The 20,550-nt window shown below is 42.5% G+C and overlaps 1 protein-coding gene across 1 annotated transcript; it reads left to right on the forward strand.

Annotated features, from left to right (window-relative positions):
• Positions 1-265: 265 nt before the first annotated feature.
• RSPH9 (radial spoke head component 9) lies at positions 266-20,500 on the forward strand. The gene is made up of 5 exons (XM_048936508.1): positions 266-512; positions 686-848; positions 1,782-1,911; positions 2,481-2,627; positions 18,951-20,500. The coding sequence occupies exons 1-5, from the start codon at positions 286-288 to the stop codon at positions 19,109-19,111; spliced, it is 828 nt and encodes a 275-aa protein (XP_048792465.1). The 5' UTR covers positions 266-285; the 3' UTR covers positions 19,112-20,500.
• The last annotated feature ends 50 nt before the right edge of the window (positions 20,501-20,550 follow it).

The raw sequence follows: 20,550 nt of genomic DNA on the forward strand, positions 1-20,550 counted from the left end.
GTGAACAGGGTTATGGTTACACGGGACCATACAGCCGGGAGTGGCACCGCAGCCACGCCTGCCTGCTTGCCGAGACCAGCCCAGGCTCCTAGAGCCCACTTTCTCTCCGGTCGCGGCCTGCTCACTAAGGCTCCCCAGTGTCCGCCGCCATTTTCCACCAGCGTCGGCCACGCCGTTTCCATGGCAGCGGGGAGGAGTCGCTCAGGCTCCGTCTTTGATTGACGTTCATCGCCAGCGGAAGTCCCGCCCGAACGACGGTCGCCCGGCAACGGCGACGCGTTGGCAATGGAGGCGGCCGCGCTGCCCGCCGCGCTGCAGCTGGCGGCCAGCGGGGACACGGGGCTGAGCCTGGAGAATCGGGCGGCGCTGCAGGCCTCGCTGCTGCTCCTGCAGCGCGACTACCGCTTCGAGAGGGTCTGGTTCTGGGGCTGCATCCAGGGCGTGCGCGGCACCTACTACATCGCGCAGGGGCTGGGCCCCGACCTCGCTGCGCCTCGCAGCCGCCTCTACAGGTGCTCCGCAGGTGCTCGGAGGGGAGCGCGGGGAACGGGGAGGTCTGCGAGGCCCCGGGAGGCGGGATGGCGGCGTGGGGGACGAGGAGGCTCGGAATAAGGGGGCTGGGGTTGGGGAGCCTGGCCGTGCCCCGAGGGCTGCGCTCCGTGTCTCACGGGTCCGTGGCTGACAGCTTGAACTGTGCGGAGTGGAGCCTCCTGCCGCCGGCGACCGAGGAGATGGTGGAACAGGCCGAGCTGCTGAAGGGCCGCTTCCAGGGGGATCCGTCTTTTGAGTACGAGTACGCCGAGGTAAACGCAGAAGATGACGAAAATTTCCTGGATGAGGGTAAGGAGGTAAATACAGCAAAACGCTTCCCAGCTCTCTTTGCTGCAGTTGTATCCCTCGCACCAAACAGACTGCTCCTCATTTGTCATGAACAGCTGGTGGGTGACAGAAATGGCCTGATTCCACTCGTGCGTAATTGGCATTTGTGTCCCAGCTGACAAAATCTCCCACTGAGGGGCAGCTCTTTCCTCAGATCCTGTGTGCTTTCAGCTGGACACCACAGACTGCTACCCTAAAAGTTAGGAAAATGAGGATCTGTGGGAGTCTGTAGCTCCTATTTAGAGAGGCTGTTTCTGAGGCTGGTTTAGCATTAAACATGGAGATTGGTGGCCCTGCATGTGGCAGGGGGGTTGGAGATTCATGATCCTTGAGATCCCTTCCAACCCTGGCCATTCTGTGATTCTGTGAGGCTTCTTCTTAGTTCTCAGAATGCTCCTTCCAAGATGTGTACCCTCAGCAATCTCCCTATTCACATCAGGTGGAACATACAGTTTCCTGTTTTCTGTCATTGCAACAGATTCTTGATTGAACTCTGCCTTCAGTTATTCCTTTAGATGTGTCTGAGAAATACTATTTCTCCTTTATGCTTTATTATGTGCAATTGGTACAGATCCTGAAGCATTATGCAGGAACTGCAGGTACCCATTCATACTAAGTATGATAAATAAGCTATTCAAGTAATTTATCTGAGAGGGAGGAATGGATGAATGAAGGGAGGGACAGTTAATTTTCTGGTGAGTCTAGACTGTTCCTAGCTAGCAAGATATCTTGTCATATCTTATGAAAATAATGTCTGATTTATGATGATCCTTGTGGTGCCGTTGGGCTCCAAGCTGAATCTGTTTTGGTTTCTGTTGTCACATCAACTTTATTTTCAGAAACATCATCAAGGAAAGCCCTGCCTTTAAAATTTGCCTTCTTTTTTTTTTTTTTTTCTAAAGCTCACAATCAAGGAGGAGAATCGCCTTGTAGCTACGATAGAACAGATAGACAGAGCAGTTGGTATCATCCCCCGACGTGCACTTACGAAGACTCCTCTTGGGTCTGTGCATGAAAACAGAAGCTTTGAAGGTAAATTTTCATTGTCTGTATCAGGATCAGCTGTACTTTGATTATAAAGGCTGTAGAAGAAGATCAGTTTTTCTCTGTGTCTAGCTGATATTTTGATTTCAGCTTTATTTTTTTCCCTGGGTAAGATGAATAGGGAAGAGACAGACCAATGCCACCCCTGCAATTGTGATTCACCTCATAGAGCGGTGAATAAAATCATTAATGTTCAGGTGTGCAATTCAACTGGAAGGTGGGAGTAGAATCTGAGTCAATAAACCTGTACTTTCATTTGTCCATGTATAGCTTATGTGGGTGCTTAGCAATTACACCTGCACTTAATTCTCCATCTGCACAATGGGATGTAACAAATGGGCACAGAGTTGATCGTGACTCAGAACCCATTACTTATCTGAGACCACAATTAACATGGTTTGCAATGCACTAGGGAGTCAACTGGGGAAAACCTATGACTGTCCTGTCATAGGTTGCTGCAGAATGCTGCAGGCATTAGAGAAACAATATGACAGTCTGTGATGCAATGTTCTGCAGCCCTGCACGCTGTATTAATGGTGAGGAATGGCTGTTTGCAGGTCTTTCCTTGACGGAGGCAAAAAAATTAAGTTCCTATTTCCATTTTACTGAGCCTGTTCACTTGAAGAATAAAACTCTTCTGGAAAAGGCTGACTTGGACCCATCCACTGACTTTCTGGACTCTCTGGAATATGATGTCCCACAAGGTAAAGGCAGCAAAATCAGGAGATACAATGAAAGGGGAAGGTGGTCTGCATAGTCTGAGAAATACCGTTGGAGACGAAGCGTGAATTACAGTACAGTTGGTATGCTTAGAGGAAGCTCCTGTAATCTGTAAAGGAACATTATCTTTCCTAAATATTGCACTTAGTTCCTTCTTCAGGCAATTATAAACACTTGAAATAGTAAGAGTACCAGGGCTGTCACATCCTCACTACCGGTCGAATGACCAGCACTCCCCTGCTCTTGGCTTAGTGCTATGTCACCTCCTGACCTCAGTAAAGCCTGTGACAGAGGTGTCCCTATGTGTGGAGATAACTCCACCTCTGACAGGGAATTCACATGGCAGGAAGTATTTCACACCTCCTGTCCCACCCAATATTGCTCTTCTTTTCTTTAGTGGGCTTTCATTAACACTAAGTTTATATCCTTGAGAGACTGGATCGAAAGTTTATTTTGATAAACTGTTAGAAATGCTGTACTGGGGTATAATCTGTCCTCCAGCAGGATTACAGAGTTTAGAAGGAAAAACATAGTCACATCACATCTCTACTCTTCTGGACAGCTGTTAAATATACATGTGCTGAAAACCTCATTCAGACATTCCTCTGGTGGAATCTTTCTCTGAAGAAGTGTTACCAGTTTGGATTTCTGTTACTGTTTTGCTTCTGGAGCAGTAAATAGGACCTAGTTTCTCATTCAGAGTGAGAGTAAGTCTTCATATATCCCATGTGGTCTGCAGTTACATTCCTTGTTACTGTAGTACATTTTTAAGTACAGAACTGCTGAATGTCTGAACTGAACTGCTGAATTGTTATTTGTTTCTAACTGCTTTTTGATGATTTGATGCCTTTTTGGGCTGGGACAAGTACATCTACCTCCTCTGTCTAGAAAAGACTCTAGGTTGAGTCACAATCAGACATTGCTTGCTATTTTATTTCTATCCCGGAGCAGCAGGGTAGGATAGTAACTGTCCTGTGCTAGACTGAATTGGCTGTAAGGACTGGCAATATATAAATAATATATACATATATTTGTCCAATCTTTCCTTCTCCAAAAAAAAAAAAAAAAAAAAAAAAAAAAAAAAAAAAAAAAAGAATGGAGAATGAAAGTAGTGAGTTCCAGCCTGAATTCTGAGCATTTTTTGACTGTTCAGACCATAAACAGTGTTGAAAGGAGAACTGTCCAACTTACTGGTAGTGTCCTTGCTGTAGTGTCATTTCTTGGAGGTATAGTCCTGAGATACCGTATGTTTTACATATACTGGCTCACTGAGTTGCCCCTTTTAGACTCCGAAAAGAATACTGCAAGTGGAGTTAACTATTAGATACTTACTAAGAAAATCTTAGCTGCAGTTTCATATGGTAGTGCAGGTGCTGTTACTATTTACATTTTCCCCTCTTTCTTTTCCTAGGATTTGTGATAGGGGTGCTCCTTACTTTTGTGAGATTTGCAGGCCTAAGGCCACTGCAGCAGTAGATGAATCTGTAGTGCTTTCTGTTTCCACTGGAAAATGGGCATTGAGGGTTAAGATCCTGAAGGCTAATTTGCATCAGAGAGCTGGGTTTAACTTCAGCTGTGATGAAGAATGGCAGCTTCTAAAGATCAGAGATCTCACAGTGCAGTTTCCCATCTAGTTAAAAGGACAAGGCAACTGGCAAGTCATGAAGACATGGAAATGGTGGTTTCGTGGAAGTCTTTAAATCAAATTTGACTTGTAGCTTTATTTACCCAGTGGCAGATGGAAAGTAAGGCTCAGCCACGTCATTGTCATGTTTGTCTTCTTGTGGCAACCTGAGGTTTGTATAAACATGAACCTTTGCCCTCTTCCTGGGAGTCTGTCACTCTTAATGTGGTTCTCAGTCTCCTCAAAAAAGGTTACCTGTGAAAGACTACCTGAGCTCAAATGTAGCTGAGTGCTTCTTAATGGAAGAGTAGAAGATTCATCATAGTGCCTCTGCAGTTCTGGCTGTATTGTCCTGCTCTTTTTAGATTGAACCTGGGGATTGATGGGACGAGCTTGTCAGACTAAGGAAATAAGACAAGAACTGATTACAGGATCAGCAAAGTATATAGCTTCTCTAATTGCACTCTGTCATATGCAGATAGGAGCTCTGACGTTAATAAAAGATTAAGCCACCTCTTTAACAAGCATTCAGGTTGCCTGAAGTATTGGTTGCTTGCAAAAATATAATGGAAAAGAAAAAGAACATGGGACAGACACAGGCTTTGCACTGATTTTTATCAGCACAGCTCTGCCAAGGTCTCTCATTCTTGGTCGCAGTGCAAGCCTTTTGAACTCTGGTTCTTGGATCACTTTCTTCCAACTCTGCCAGTGCATGTTAGTCCTGACCTAGAGCAGACAATGCTTTTTCTATTTCTTGACATGTTGTTTGCAGCTCTGGCAAATCCCCACATTTTGATCTGAAGGTTTTTCCTGCCTTTTCTGGTGGGATCCGTTTCTTGAACAGTTGTTATCAGAACCAAAGCAGGAGTTCCCAAATATTCCAGAATAGACTGTGACCTGAAACCAGAATTGTTTTTGCCCTCAGTGTATATATCTAAAAAGTAGACTAGTTGGTGAGTGACATCTTGGTGGTGTTCCCAACCTTTATTGGCTAGAATTCCAGTAGTCTCTTAAAACACCAAAAGAACAGGACTGAGGGATGAAAGGCTGATTTTCCCTGTCTAAAAGTAACAACTCTGTTGGAACAGTTTTCTTTATTAATTGGAGACTGAGCATCTGTGACAGATGTCAAGGAGGTAACTGTCATAAAATGTATGGCGTGTCATTTTGGAGAGCAGAGGTGTCTTACAGAATGGAAGGTTGGAGGCAGAGAGAAGATTTTATATGACAGCTGTGAGGTGGGAAGAAAGGAAGTTAAACCCAGATTGAATAAAGGATGCAATGATAAAAGCAAAGAGTTTAGTGCAAGACTGCAACAACTGGAGTTTTATAACAAAACTGTCCGCCACCCTTATCTTTATTAGTAATATCTCTGGTGATTGCAGGTTCCAGATTCTGTCTGTCTATCTATGTGGTTATCAGTGTACTTAAAGAGTTCAGAATATGTTGCTGGTCCTCTCCTGATCATATTGTGAGTCTGTCTGGTTTTCGTGGTATCTCAGCTCCCTGAGGCAAGTGACTGTGTGACTTAGTTTTTATTTAAAAAAATTAAAAAATATATAATAATTTATACACACACACACACACACACATATATATATATATATATAAATGGAGAGAAAAGTGGGAGAATGTGAACACTACCGTCCTAAAAGCAAATTCAGTCTGCTTCCCCCCTTTAAGATTTCCTGTTCTTTAAGCAAAAATCATGAATTTGAGTGGCCTGACTCAGGATTTTTTGAACATGGAGGGACTGTGATAGTGATCTTCTGTCACCACAGTATCAGATCATGCAATGCTTCATTTTGATCCAAATGGCCAGCTGGCCAAAATGTTGCATGCTGGGATCTGTAGGTTTTGCTGGCCATATGTCTGCATTAAAGATAAGCTTGTTTGCTCTAGTCTAAGCAGAGAATCTGCTTAAATTTATGCACAATTAGATGTAGCCTTTGAGCTGCTGGCACACTGCCAGCATGGTCTTTTCTATTGCAGGGAGTTCAGCAGCCTGGGCAATAGCATTTCAGGAACTAGAGTTATGGCAGTTTTACATATGCTTGTAAGTAATATAATAGCAAAGCAAACAGCAGTAATTTCTAGCATGCCTACAGCATTTTCACTTGACCTAATGTTGTGTAGCAATGAAACAGTAGTCAATTGTCACGCACTGGCGTGGTGGGGAAAGTGAAAGAGGAAGGATGATTTACTGTGATCGTGGTACTTGCTCAGGCGGTGCTACATTCTGTATGGAGGTAGGAAAAGGATGGGATAAAGCCCAAGGTACTAGCATTGAATGGAAAGCTGGGGAGGAAGTAAAATAGGGGACAGAGAATTGAGTTCTTAGACACTTTTGAACTGCTCTTCAGGAAAAAAAGTTGACTTTGAAGGTTTGTGACAGATTACCAACTCAGAACACTTTGAAATGGAAATAAGGAAGACCAACAGGGCGCTGTTAAACACTGATGCAGAAGGGAACTATGTCAGAGGAGAGAAAAAGGGGAGAAAAAAAAGTAGATACAAAAAATAAGTTGAAATAGAGTTTCTTCGAGAAGAGTTTATTAGAAAGTTGTGACTTCCAGTCAAGAAATAGCAACTTTTGGCAGAAGGCCTACCCAATTCACTGGTAACTGGTGATGTAAAAAGAAGAATTAGAATTGAAAACAGTATAAAAGGAAATGCAGAAAGGTGGAAACAATTAATGATTTATATAAGTGGAATTTATGACAAGTAGAAAATGACAGAGGAAACCAGAAGAATAACCTGGAGTAATCCATAGCTGTCTAGTTTGAAAACTATAGGAAGGGATTTTTCGAGTATATTGAGAGGAAAGAAAACAGAATAACAGTACTGGTATCTTTCATTATATGGTGATGGTAAAATGGCTGATAAGAATGTGGAAGAACAGAAATGCTCAACAGTTGTTTTTTTTTTTGTGTGTGTGTGTGTTTGTATTTAGATTGAAACAAAAAATATGAACTTGTATCAAATGAAGACAATCAAATACCATTTCAGACAGTTTTCTGACTAAGGGAGAAGATAATTAGGTAACCTTTACTGTGGGCCAAAAAAAGGAAAATGGCAGAGCCAAATGAGTTACTCCTGAACGTATTATCTCAGCAGGCTTCTGGCATAATTCTGATGCTAACCTTTAATTAATTCCAGCACTGCATACGTACTGCCTAAACTGCTTTTGATTTGGTTGTGATTCAGAAATCACTGAATGGGTGTGTTCCTGGCAGAGAACAGAAGGGGCTTCAGCTGGGACCAGTGTCAGTGCTGATATTCTTCAGCGTATGGGCTGGAAACGTGGGACTGCTGGAGAGATGAGTAATGACAAAGGTGGGACAGTTACAGTGACCTGGCAAACCTGGCTTACTACAATGAAGTATATGTTGATGTAGCTAACTACAAAATCATATATCCAGGAGCAGGAAGCACAAGTCAGACTTTGAGAATTGTATTTGAGAAGCTGTAGCTCAGAGGAGAAATCCAAGCACAACCTGCTAAACGTGAGCTCCCAGTCTGATGTTGAGACCTGAAAGGCTAATATGATCTGCAGATGTATAAACAAGGGTGTAGCAAATAGGAACTGGGAGGTGACTTTACTTTTGCTAGATTACTGGTGGGATCAGGACTGTATTATTGCACATTGCAAAACTGGAGAGGCTGCAGAAAAGAGCCACAGAATGATTCAGGGGCTGGTGAGAGACATAAACAATTCAGTCTGTTTATCTCACAGAAAAGAACATGAGAATGACTGTGTTACACTGCATAAATATTCAATGGATTTTAAGTATTGGGTACTGAATTCTATTTAGTACAGCAGAGAAAACCTTAACAGGAACCAGCAGCTGGAAATTATAGCCAAGAAAAAAAAAAATTGAAAGGAAAAATTTGGTAGAAATCCAACCAGTGAGATGGTTACCTGCTAGCAAGATGTGTCCTAGCTAAATGAAAATGTAAGTTACTAGTCCCAGATGTGATAACTGAGTTCAATTTGATGGCCAGTGGTATGTAAGTGTCCAAAACAGATGATTTCCTGGCATGCCTGGCTGTAAATGTGATGACAGCTATGGAGAACCGTGTTTGGCTTTTTCAATGCCAGTGTCAGGGACACATGGGTGACAGTAGGTTCTTGAGATGGTGACCCTAAGCACAGGACTCTGAATATATCTGACTTTGCTTCCTGAACTATGTGCACTTAAAAGAATATTGAGGTGATTCCCCATTTATCACTGTCCCATCATGGAGGGTGAACCGAGGAGCTGAGACTTCCTCAGATGTAGTTGCTGACTCCAATGCAGGAAGAAGTTTTATAGCATTGTTCTAAAAAAGGTAAATAATGGCAGAATGGATCATAGCGAGCCATATCTGCTCTGTGCTTCAAGATTCAGCTAGAGGAGGGGGAGAATTGCCTGGAAAAAATATTTAATTTCTTCACCCAACAGTGTGCTGGTTTTGGAGTGTTCCTCGTAGAGCATTACAGGCAAAGTGATTTGTGACTATTTCCTTGACTGAATACTTCGGGCACTAGCCTTTCTGTAAACTTCCTTAACAGTAGCCTGGGTTAGAACACTAACCTTCTGTCCTCTGAGCTTCATTAGCACGCTCTTTATCAGTTTAGCAAAACTGATAGGGCATAATGGGCCCTTGAAGATGGAGAGGTTGTGTTTTTAAGTGAGGGAGAATTTCTTTTGACCACTCTTAAGGGCCATTTTGGTAGCTTCATTTTGGCTGTCCCAAAAAGCCCAGATGCTGGGCAAAAGAGGTCCAGGAGACATGAACCTGCTTTATCTCCATGCATTAACAGAGCTAATTAACTCCCTTTTGGACCGTCCCCCTCAGGCGATTAATCCCCTATCAGCCTCTGTCTCCAGCCATTCGAAGAGTCTGTGTCTGCAGAGGTATTTACAACCCCAGCTAGCCAGCAGAGAGCAAGTCGGCCTGTTATCAGGGCTCTAAGACAAATGGCTGCCTATCTCCCCAGTGGCCTTGCAAAATCCAGCAAAGTGCTGCGCTGTGCTGGCCACCTACTTTCACCCAGCCTCCCTTCTCCGCTAACATTTCACAGATGTGACCTGAGCCCTCCCCTTTCATTGCTTAACAATAAGCAGCACCTCCCCAGCTCTGTGAAAGCTGAGAGCAAGAGCACTTTACTTCTTAGCTTGCCAAGAGCCACACGGGGACAAGGCTTTTCAAACTGTCTCACTGAAATCCAAACGAAAAGACCCATAGTGAATGAGAAGACTGTGCTGCACGTTAGCAAGGCAAAAAAAGAGGTAGCCAAAATGTAAACCAAAATACTAAGTGTGGCTCCCAGCTATCCTTTTTCCTTTAGGAGATGTGATCCTTAGGCTCAGTGAATCTGTGAAACTGGGCAGTGGTGTTGCTTGGAGTTACCTGATATATAAACAAGTGGTGTTGACAAACAAGCTTTATAACACACTGGTACAGATGGAGTATAATAGATGAGTGTGGATTAGAACTGCTGGTGATTTTCAGATGTAGGAGCAGAACTGAATAGCTGGTTTACTGAGTTATTAATTAAATCATGGTTTTTATTTTTGCTAGTACCTGGATTTCTCTGTTAAAGCTGAAGTCAGCCATCCCTAGAAATAATTCTAGGGTAGCTGTAGACGTTATGCTCCAGCAGGGTGCACTATGGTGCCGGCATTGTCAGTGTTGAGCAGGAAAGAAAACCACGGGAAAGTAAAATGAGAAAGAAAAGCACCAAGAAGAGGATCAGAATGGGGAGAGGGTAAAGCCTAAAAACATACTGAACTGTCTATGAAGAAGAGACCCTGTCTCATCCAAAAAAAAAAGCATTCTGAGTATTGTCAACAACCAGAGGTGTGCAGTGGACATGCATAAACACATAAGCATGTTTCTTGCCTCATCCAAAAGTAGAGACGTTGATCATTTTTGCTAGTAATGTATGGTCTGGGAAACCTTCAGTGATTACTAAAACCACTCCCACAGTGACCCAGGAAAGTTACCTGGGAGCAAAGCAAGACACTGTCCTTCCCTAAAGGTGGGGTGCTGCCAGCTCAGGAGTTCAGTATCAGTCTGAAACCTCTCATGTGGCAGCACAGCGGGATTCCAGAGCCAGCTACTATTATATCTTTAGGTTGGCTGTCAATGATCTGCCTTGATTTCTGGAAAGCAGTCTGTTTTCTTTTGGGTTTATGTCTACTGGTAATAAAGCAGTGCATTCACTACTTTTGGGTCCTAGGTCTGTATCACTTCAGGGGTCTTGTTTAGTCAGAGGCCTTGAGTGAGTTTATACTGGATCAGGGCTGACCATCAACTGTGCTGTGGTGAAGTCTTTCACTCTCCTGACTGCTGCGGTGAAATAATGAGGACAGAAGCACGGTCTTTATAGCAACTTTCCAGGGATTGTATTTTAAGTCTGTTCCTCGTCAGTAAAAGAAAACATTGCCCACCCTGTTTCTATTTCAGTTCTTGGTTCACTGGATGTGAAAAGGAGATGAACTTCTTACTGAACTGAAGGAGGAAAAGGCTGCTAAAGCCTCTGAACCAGTAGCTGTATTTTGAGCACTGCACCAGTCAGCCTTGAACTAAACCATTTTTTTTCTAGATAATGATGAAAAATTACACGAAGGGGGAATCCTAGGATGGTCCATTTGTCACTGGATGTCAGAATGAGCCCTAAGCAGGTCAGCTTTTGCTCAGAGTGATCTATTTCTGAAGGGGCTCCACATAAGGAATGGCAGTTCCTACCTCTGCACTGGCTGACATTGGTGCCAGCATTGCATATGGCTTTCCTCTGCTGTTTGCTGCTCCTTTGGCTGCAAGAACTTCTGCAGGAAGAGAGTCAATAGACATTGCCTGGCTTTGCTATAAACAAATATCACATGGATTAGAATTCTGCATGCTGAAGAGGTGTGTAGCTGTGTGTTGATGGAAAAGGATGAGGGACAGTTGATCTTTAGGTACATGTACAATTGTAGCATGCACGTGTTTCTAAGCTACTATAGGTACTAAAAGATGCTCGGCCATCTTTAGTGTTCAGAATTAGCTCTAATATTAACACAAATATCCTGTGCTGTGGACAGTCTTCTCAGAAACTCTTCAGGTAATTTGGGCCAGAATTCATATCTAGCCTAGTGTGAAAACATCCACTGTCCATTACCTGTGCCATCCGTTCTTCATCCGGAATCGTTTTAACTAGACATGCTAACTTGATGATGAGGTAAGAAGTACAGCTTGGGGACTGACAGGATTTGCAGTTTTGCCTCTCCTTCAGGACAGTGAATTGGATGTGCTCTAAGCATTCAGTGGATTCTGAATCCCAGCATTTAGTGCTTTGTGTTCTCTCAGAATTCAGAGATCAATGTGAGGTTCTTTGCCCCTAATCCAGCCCCTGTTCATCATTATCACCTTCTCAAAGTGGCCAGTGCTTTGTTATCAGGAGAGGCAGGATCTTACAAGGTGGTCATAATCTCCTCTGAGAGTCAGACAGATATTCTCCTTTGGGTAAGAAAGTGACAGTGACCGAAGGCTCTAGGGGAAGATGGCTAGAACAAAGCTGTCCATTGCATCCTTTCATCAAACTGTTAATCTTTCTTTCAAAGACATCACATTTGTTTGGTGACAAAAGCCCCAAAGAAGCTGTATTGAGCCTGAAATCCTGTAGCAAGATTTAGAGGAAGCGTCTTTCATTCAGAGAGGGGAGGAGCAAAAGACTCCTTCTTTTTCTTCCTCCTAACCAATGGGCTCACAGAAGTCCACGAAGGTGACGGATTAATGCAGGGGCTCCCCAGGTAGATGCTACGTGACTCCTGGCACGCTCCAAAAACGTTTCCACAGCGACCAGCTGAACAAGATATATGGTGTGTGACGGGATCCAGCGTAAACCTGTGCTGTGGAAGGAGAGTGCTTTGCTGCTCTGAGATATTTCTGAATTTACTGCCGAAGACTTGAGATACAGTGATCTGTATTTCAGTTGTCAGAATCCTAACAGAAGGGATTTGAATTAGTTTTTCCTGCTCCTTAGAAGTTTTGATTGTATATTGTCTTCCTGTTTCCTCTAGTGTACAGTTCGTTCCAAATCTATTCTGGATGCTTTTAAATCTACATCTTTTTCTAAACATCAAAATTGTAAGAAAACAAAACAAAACTGGTAGCAGAAAAGGATTCTAGTTCTGTTCTAATTATCAAATGGATTTAGAACTAATGGACAAAATAAGGGCACTAAAAAGGAGGCTGTAATTAGATGCGCAGTGCTTCTGTGTTAGCTTTTTCAGTGCTTACCATCCTTTGCTTCTCATTTATGTGTGTATTGTCCCTTCTTTTCTGTCAGTGTTGCTGGCTGAGAAGCCAGGTTCCAGCTGGAAAAATAACTTTTTTACTACACTATTTTGCAGCCAGATTGTTTCCCTGACCTGCTTCACTGAGCAGTAAATAAAATGCTTTTGCAGTCTTTATGATGGAAGGGGTTATGAAGGTGGGAATAAAGGTTTGAGGGCAGAGGCAGCTTCAGCTGAATTAAGCAGCACTGCTGTCAGATGTCTAGGTATGGCCAAATTTCACCCTATATAAGGCACCTGAATATTGGGAGTCTGGGACAAAGCTGCAACCTCTGAATCCCCCTTGTCAGCAGGAAGAGGTACTTCGTGTGTAACCAAAAGGCTTAGGTCTATCTTAATCATTTGTGCTGCATTGGTGTTCCAAGTGGGGAAGGGTAATGAAGAGAAAAAGTCTATGGAGTAAGATCATTTTCCTTTGAGGTTTGGGAATGGTTGTATTTGTGTGTCAAAGATGTGGCAGCCATTAAGATGATGCAGCAGCCTCCTGGCAGTGTTTGACTGTTTCTAAGCTCCACTTTTCTGGCTCTGGTAGCTTTTTAAAATAGTTGTGAATATGCAACCAGTCTGTGTTTCTATTTAATTATTATTAAATAGTTACATGGGGAACTGGAAATATTGACAGCAGTGTTAACATATGGGGTGCAGGTGGTGTGTCAAGCAAATGGAAGATTTAGTTTGCAGCCAGTAAGTGGCATGGAGTTTGTGCCCCACATAGTGCTTGTATGTGTCCTTATGCTGTTAGGCTGTGCGTGAAACGTCTGTGTGGGGAAACTTGTTGAGAGCCAGAGGACAGTGACCTTTCCTTACAGCTGCTCTGCTTTGCAATGAAACTTTGTTCCCTACAGACAGCAAATTAGAGGTAGGAAGCTCTTCCCAGTGTAGGATTTTCAGTTGGAGGGAAATAGAAGCTAAATCCTGTAGTTGTAGCATAACTTTGTGAGAGTTAAGTGCCTAGGGTCACACAGCCAACCTGCAGCTGCTTTTGCAAAGGGAAATTGTTACGTTCCCCTTCTCTAAGTGTTATTATTTGTCCAGTAACCCAGTACTCAGTACTTCACCCTCTCTCAAGATTGACTGTGGCAAGATACATTATAACCTGCTCTCGCAGCAGTGTATAGTGGGAAGTGTGGCCACGGTGTAGCTGTTTTTCCCTTGAGACGTTTTCTTCTTTGAAGAATTGATAGTGTCAGTTTTACAACCCAGTGTGAGCTTTCACTACACGGAATCCCGTGTCAGGCTGTCTAGCTTTTAGAGCTGTTTCTTCTCAAGCCTACTCTGAAATGAGGCTCTGCTGAGTCACCTCCAAAGCAGCAAAGTTATGAGAGGTCATACTGAAAGTGGACCAGTTACAGCAGGAAAGTTCTTCTGCAAACAGGCCTCTTAAAAGGCTTTTATTTAAAAGCTGATGCTTCGTGCACCCTCTTGCCTCTGCATTAAAAGGTTCAGCCCGTAGCTGAGACAGACATGGGGGATGAGACAGGGATTTCTATTGGCGACTGCAAAGGAAGAAGAAGCTGAGAAGGAGGTTGATTTTTGAAATTCAGCCCTGGTGTCCTGGCAGCTGTTGAAGGGCCATAAAAAAGGCAGTGGTTTAACACTGGGTGAGCATCAGGATCTTCAAAGCACTTTCTTGTTTGGGAAAGATGTGAGGAACTCCTCAGAATTCCTGCCTGTGTTTGGAGGGGTGGAGGCTGTAGCTTGCTCCGAAGGGGGAATAGGAAGCTCCAGATCTTCTTCCAGCAGATATTTTTCCCATGCTCTTTCCTCCCACACAGCAGCTCCCTCCCTTCCCTTCTGGAGCAGCAGCAGGCAATAGTTTCAGAACAGTGTTTGGCTGTCTCAGATTTGCAGGGTGCAGCTTAAGAACTAACTTGCTGTTTTGAAAGAATATATTTTGAAGAACAGAAACCTTACTGGAACAGTGCTGCTGTGAAAAAATCTCTAGTGTGACAGCAATGGCCTCTAGGAGTTCCCTGCACCTCATCAGGCTTTGCATCATAAGTGAAGTTAACTCTGCTGCTTAGTTTAGGGACAGGCTGCACCCTCACACCCAGATGCTATTTAAAGGCAGTATTTAACTCTAAATGTAAGTATTTAACTTATATTTAGAGTATTTAACTCTAGGAAAGCCACTTCTTACTTGCCGTCTATTAGTTCTAGTTGTATTCCCTCCAATGCAAATAAAAACTCCATATTTAATGTTTTTTTTTATTCCTAACGACTTCTATCTAGATGTCTTGGTATGCCATAGAGATTGATGTTCTGAGCTTCCCAGTCTCACATTAGGACACAGTTTGCCTGAAACGGGGTAATAATATGCCAGTGTTAGAAAGGATTTGAACCCTGCATCCCACTTCATTATATTAATACAGACCTACACCTACCTATGTAATGATTTTACTCAGTAAATGGTAAGAACCACTGATTATAGCAGGGAAGCTTAAAAAAAGAAAGAAGATAAATGAAGCATATAATTTTCATAATTCCCCTGATTCTTTTTAATACCATGCTACTGAATGCATTTCAAAAGTTTTCCCTTGAAGGAGAAAAAAGGAGTATTCATTTTAAGCTATTATTTTATACTGTTCATTAGCTATTGATTAAAAGTTTTAGAGTGATTTATGACATCATTATTTAAAACTCCTACAAGAAAAGTAGTCCTGACAAAGCATCATGTTCAAAGATTGATTGTGAGATTGGAGCTGTGATGGAAGAGAATGCAATTGTCTTGGATCTTTCATGGAGAATGACTCCATCCCTTTTGAGTTCAAATATCTTTGTTTTCTAGACTCTTTCTTTGAATGCAGCTAACATGGTGTGGTATGGAAAAAATCAGTACTGAGATACCAGACTGCAATTCAACTAACATTTAGAGAAAAGGTCCAAAAAAAGAAGGCAGGTTCCAGAATTTGATTGTGATGTCTTCTTGGAAGGCAACAGTTTCTGAATGAGTTTTGTGCACTGTAGAAGTCCAGTCTGGAAAAATATACTGAACAGCTGCAATAGAGAAATCTCCCAGTGATCTGCTTAGTAAAAGGTGGAAGGTGGCATTGCTGCTACTGTTTGGCTCTGTAGAATAAATATTAGCTCAATGACTGGTCACCATCGTGGCTGAAAACAGGATCTGAGTGCAGATGGCATTAGAGCTTCAGGCCTTTACTTCTCATTCTTTCAGTATGTTGCAGTAGTCTAGCTGGGATTGCCTCAAGTATGCTGCTTGCTTTGCACAGATCCTTATTTTAGGAAGACTTGCGCAGCATCAGTAAAACTTTATTGCCCATATTTGCATAGAACTAGATGCAGAATCAGGGATCAGAGAAAAGCTGTGAAGTATAACTATTCCCTAAAGGTCATGTATTTATGAAATGACAAATCTGAGTCCTTTGAGAGATTGTGGCTTGATGGTAGGAAAATGAAGCAGTTGTCCATCACAACCTTCAGAGATCTAGCATAAAAGTGTATGAAGCTGTCATCCATTACATCTATCCATTTCTGCCAGGTCTGAAGGGGTATAGGAAGTTCCTTTGATCAGCAGAGTTAATTGTTGAATACTCCAGGGAGATTGATAAGCCTGTGTGACACTGGATACACGTTCTGAGGAGATCATGGATTCATGTACTATATTTCCCCTGAGCACAGATAAGTGGATTTAATCAAGCAGAACTTGATTTACTATATCTTCTCTGTGAATTTGTCCAACAAAAAAGCCCGAACCCAAATGTAGGAACTGAGAGCATTAGCATCCCTGTCTTCCCTCTCACCTTCCCCACTTGTCATGCTCCAGGCATTTCTTTTTGTTCTTGACTACAAATAGTTTGGGGCGAAGCACTCATCTGTGTACATGAACACATATACACATGTACATAAGCTATCACATGTACTGAAGGTGCTGGATGCTTCCATTATATTGGGAGGCATTAGCAAACTAGATGATCCCTAAGGGCTTTCACCATTCAGCAAGGCAAGATACAGTCCTATCCTTGACAGACTTGCTTCTTGGAGGATTGGTTCAGAGTCAAAGACAATGGGAGTTCTCCATTCCATAGCCAGAGAAAGTCTTTCAACAGTTTACAGTCCTCCCTACAAGCCTCTACGTAAAGCTGCAGCAAGAACCACCAGTATCTAGATGGAGGGCTGCAGATCTTTTCTGCAGGCTGAATCTGCAAAAACTCTGCACTGAAAGAAAAGTCAGTTCAGTGTTCCATGGAGAAATTGAAAGTTATTTGTCACAATTACATTCAGATCTATTTGTTTTCCACTTATCCAACACCCTCAAATGTAGTCTAGCTAGCGCTGACAGCAAATGCTGAAAACTGCAGAAGAAAAGTTCAAGAAATTGTTTGAAAGATTCTGCTTTGACAGCAGATGGCTGTAGTACTTCAGTCATGGGCTTCAGTCACTGGATGATCTGCCTTGTTCTGGAAGTGTTCTTCACCTGGGCTTCCACATCATTCAAGTAGTGAAGTTGCTTAGGTACCTGTGGATTTTGTAGGAGACTCAGTCAGTCATAATGTGTGATCTCAGTGGCTGAACCATAGTGTGTGCATTTATTCCAGCTATGACAAAGATCCATTGCGGTTTGTTTCCCAATGACTGGCACTGGAGAGGCTGCATGGGAGATTTGGGGTTATCTTGTATGAAACAACTGTTTGTAGAGACACTAATTCATGTTTTAAGTAAGACCTGCACAATAATTCTTCCACAGTGTAGTAACTTGCAGAGATGCCACACACCTGTACTGATCCTGCCCTGTATTGAATAGTGAGTGCTTTGCTTTATGGTGGTTCCAGTTGTTTGTCTGTAGTGTAAACAAGGAACTGAGTCAGAAGTAAACTCTTCAGTGCAAAAATCTCCCAAGTCTTTAAAGACTGTTAATATCTTCTTTGTACTTCCATACAGTTAGTTTATCAGAAAGTTCACTGACTGTCACAGAAGGTGAAGGGGTACTTGTGGTTCATTTGTGGTCTGCACGTAACTAAACATGGTACTTGAAAGGATACCAGGTCAGAGATCACACAGGAATTATGTTGTGCATATTACGATATAACATACCTGTGGAACTTCCTACTGAAAGACAGGAAAATGTCTTGTCCAAGAAACTTCTGGAAAGAACAGAAATATGAAGAGGACAGGTATCAGGTGCTTGGAACAACTCATGACACCTGGTCTTACAGGATTTTGAATTGTGTTATTCCTTTGTCATTCTGCAGACATCATATATACATTTGCTTTCAACATCCCTGGTCATGTTCCTCCTCCTTCAAGAAATCAACTGTTGTGTAAGAGACTACATGTACTGTAAATGTGCAAAAGACTGAAGACATGCAAACACTGAGTGCCCAGCTAGCTGCTGCTTTTTGACTGCCAGGCAAGCCAAACAGCATGTACTTTCTGCATCTGCTGGCAGACCACATACATAGCTTCAGGAGTTGCAGTTTGGGTCTGCTGCTTCTGCTTTTAAGTGTTGATTCAGCAGGAATCTTCTTCCCTATATTACAGCATCTAGGCATTTGGCACTGAAGATGTTACTTTCTTCTCCAGGAAGCTTCTTAACCCAGCTCTGAATCCAAATTGGTGCTCTAGCCCCTTTCCCTCTGGCATTGTTCCTAGGCTGTTGTGTCAAACACAAAACAATATTCAGTGGCTCAGAGCTCCTTGCATCCAGTAGAAATTGCATTTTCACACTTTCCTCTGCAAAGCCAAGGCAAAATTATTGCCAAAACTAATTTCTTTGCCCCTACTACGCACATCCTTGTCAACGATGAAACCAAAAAAGAGTGAAGAGAATTAATGTTTTCTGTAAATTTCTGAGATAGGAAGCATCCTGCTTTTAGCTTTCTTTTCTTCTTCTTTGTCAGTTCCTGTCTTCCCTGAGGTGCCTTCTTCTTCCCACTACTAATGCTATGAGTCTGAGAAGAAATTTCATACCTGGGCAAATATTCACAGGATTGCCATTCAGCTAGTAGCTGGACCAAAGAGGTAGCAGGGCTTGCTCAAGTAACTGCTGCCCATTCAGCAGCAGCCAAGCAGCAGCCTCTCCTAGAGATAAAATATACTAATCTGGAGCTCCAGGGGATCCTTCCTGTGATCCATGTGACACTACTGTTAGGGCTGTAGGATTGTGCTAGTGCAAAACCAGACACCTGGAAATAAATGCAGCCAGTAATGCAGAACTGCCAAAAGAAGAAAGGACATTGAGGTTTTTGGTCTGATTTTCCTCTTTTTGGGTGCTAGGAACTCCAATATATTGATGCAGCCTCATGTACTGTTTAATAGTTGGGCAGTCCTTCTCTCCCTTGCCCCAGGAATTCAGTCTTTCTTATTTGCAGTGACACATCAGCTATGCTCTCTTACAGGCTCCTGGACTGTCCAGCTTGAGAAGGGATGCACTGTGGTGGTGTTGAGAAGTCTGCTGTGGCTTGGACTGACATTCTACCATGTCCCAAAGACCAAGCAATATGGCTACATCTACTGTGGCACTGGTGAGAAGAACTTAGATCTGCCTTTCATGCTGTGAAACACTTCTCTGGGATGATCACTCAAAAATATTTAGAATTTATATTTGGGAGATTTATAGCTTATTCTAATAAACGCGTGAAACCTCTGCACTGTGAGCTGGATTGTTTTGTGCCTTGATTTCTTCCTAGGACTTCACAGCATGAATCCTCACCTCCTGATTAAATACCCTGTAATATGTCACGACAGATCCTTCAGCTAGTAACAAATGACATTTTCTTCCATCAAGGGCAAAGTCTTAGGTCAGAAATCAAACCTGGGCCATCTGATTGTGTACAGAGACATGATGCTTTAAACAAAATCTCATCTGGAGGAACATAAATGAATGCCTGCTGTCACCAATGAATGCCAAACGAAAGCAGAGTTTTTGCCTTGGAGTTAGAGTAAAAAGCTGTTGCTTACTCTAAGGGATCATGAAGACAGGAGTGTGTTTTGTTTTTCAGGTGTTAGGCTTCACAAAAATTAGTGCAGTCTTTCCAGCTTATTTCACAAAACTTTAGAAAAAAATTCACTGTAGGCATCATCTAGTTGTTTGCAAAACTTTCTCATTTAGGTTCACCTCAAAGCTATGGCTTTATCCAGTGACATTTCTGTTAGCAGAACTCACTGAGCACAGCTACCTGGGCTAGAAAACATATCCACTTCCATTCACAGGAGAAGGAAACATCTTTTCCTTTCTGAAGGGCTGAAGGTTTCAAAGCTTCGTTAAAACAGAGATGGCCAGCCCAGAGATTTTAGAGTGTCGGTTCTTTCCCAAAGCCAAAACATCTTAGCCAGCTCAAGGGGCTAAATTCAGGGCTTGCATTTCACAGAAGCAAAAAACAAACAAAAAACCATTATAAACTAATTTGATTTCCCAGGTAACATGGGTTTATCCCAATCCTTTGTTCCTGTCCATACCAGTAAGTATTAACTGATAATTCTGATGCAAGCAGTACATATAAAAGGCTGTGATTTGTGGCTTTCAGATAAGTATCAAAGAAATGGAACCAATAATGACCCTAATAATTTAATAAGCCTTTCATGTGAGGCCCTTAATTAGCACTTCTTAAGAGAAATGATCAGTGGAAGTTGCATACAGATATTATATAAGGACAGAAATGGTGCCACCTTTCACTTACAGGGTAGAAAATTATGCACATCTGTCAGCCCAAAACTATCCTGAGAAGGACCCTCATCACTGACATGGAAAATGTAGAAAATACATTTGCAGGGAGAAAAAGCAAGTCCAGTTGTCAAGGATATCAACATTGTGTATTTGCTTGATTCAGGAAGGTAGGAATACTGAACTGGATGTGTAAGAAATACACATGCCTGCCTGCCACTGCCATGTGTTTTCTGCTGCAAATTACAGATAGTACAGATTATAAAAATATTTCACTTTGGTAGTCATTAACATAAATTGTTACTGCTGAGGAAACACAGTGCTGCAGGAGGTTT

Source organism: Lagopus muta, chromosome 2, assembly GCF_023343835.1.
Source record: "Lagopus muta isolate bLagMut1 chromosome 2, bLagMut1 primary, whole genome shotgun sequence".
NCBI classification, from domain to species: domain Eukaryota; kingdom Metazoa; phylum Chordata; class Aves; order Galliformes; family Phasianidae; genus Lagopus; species Lagopus muta.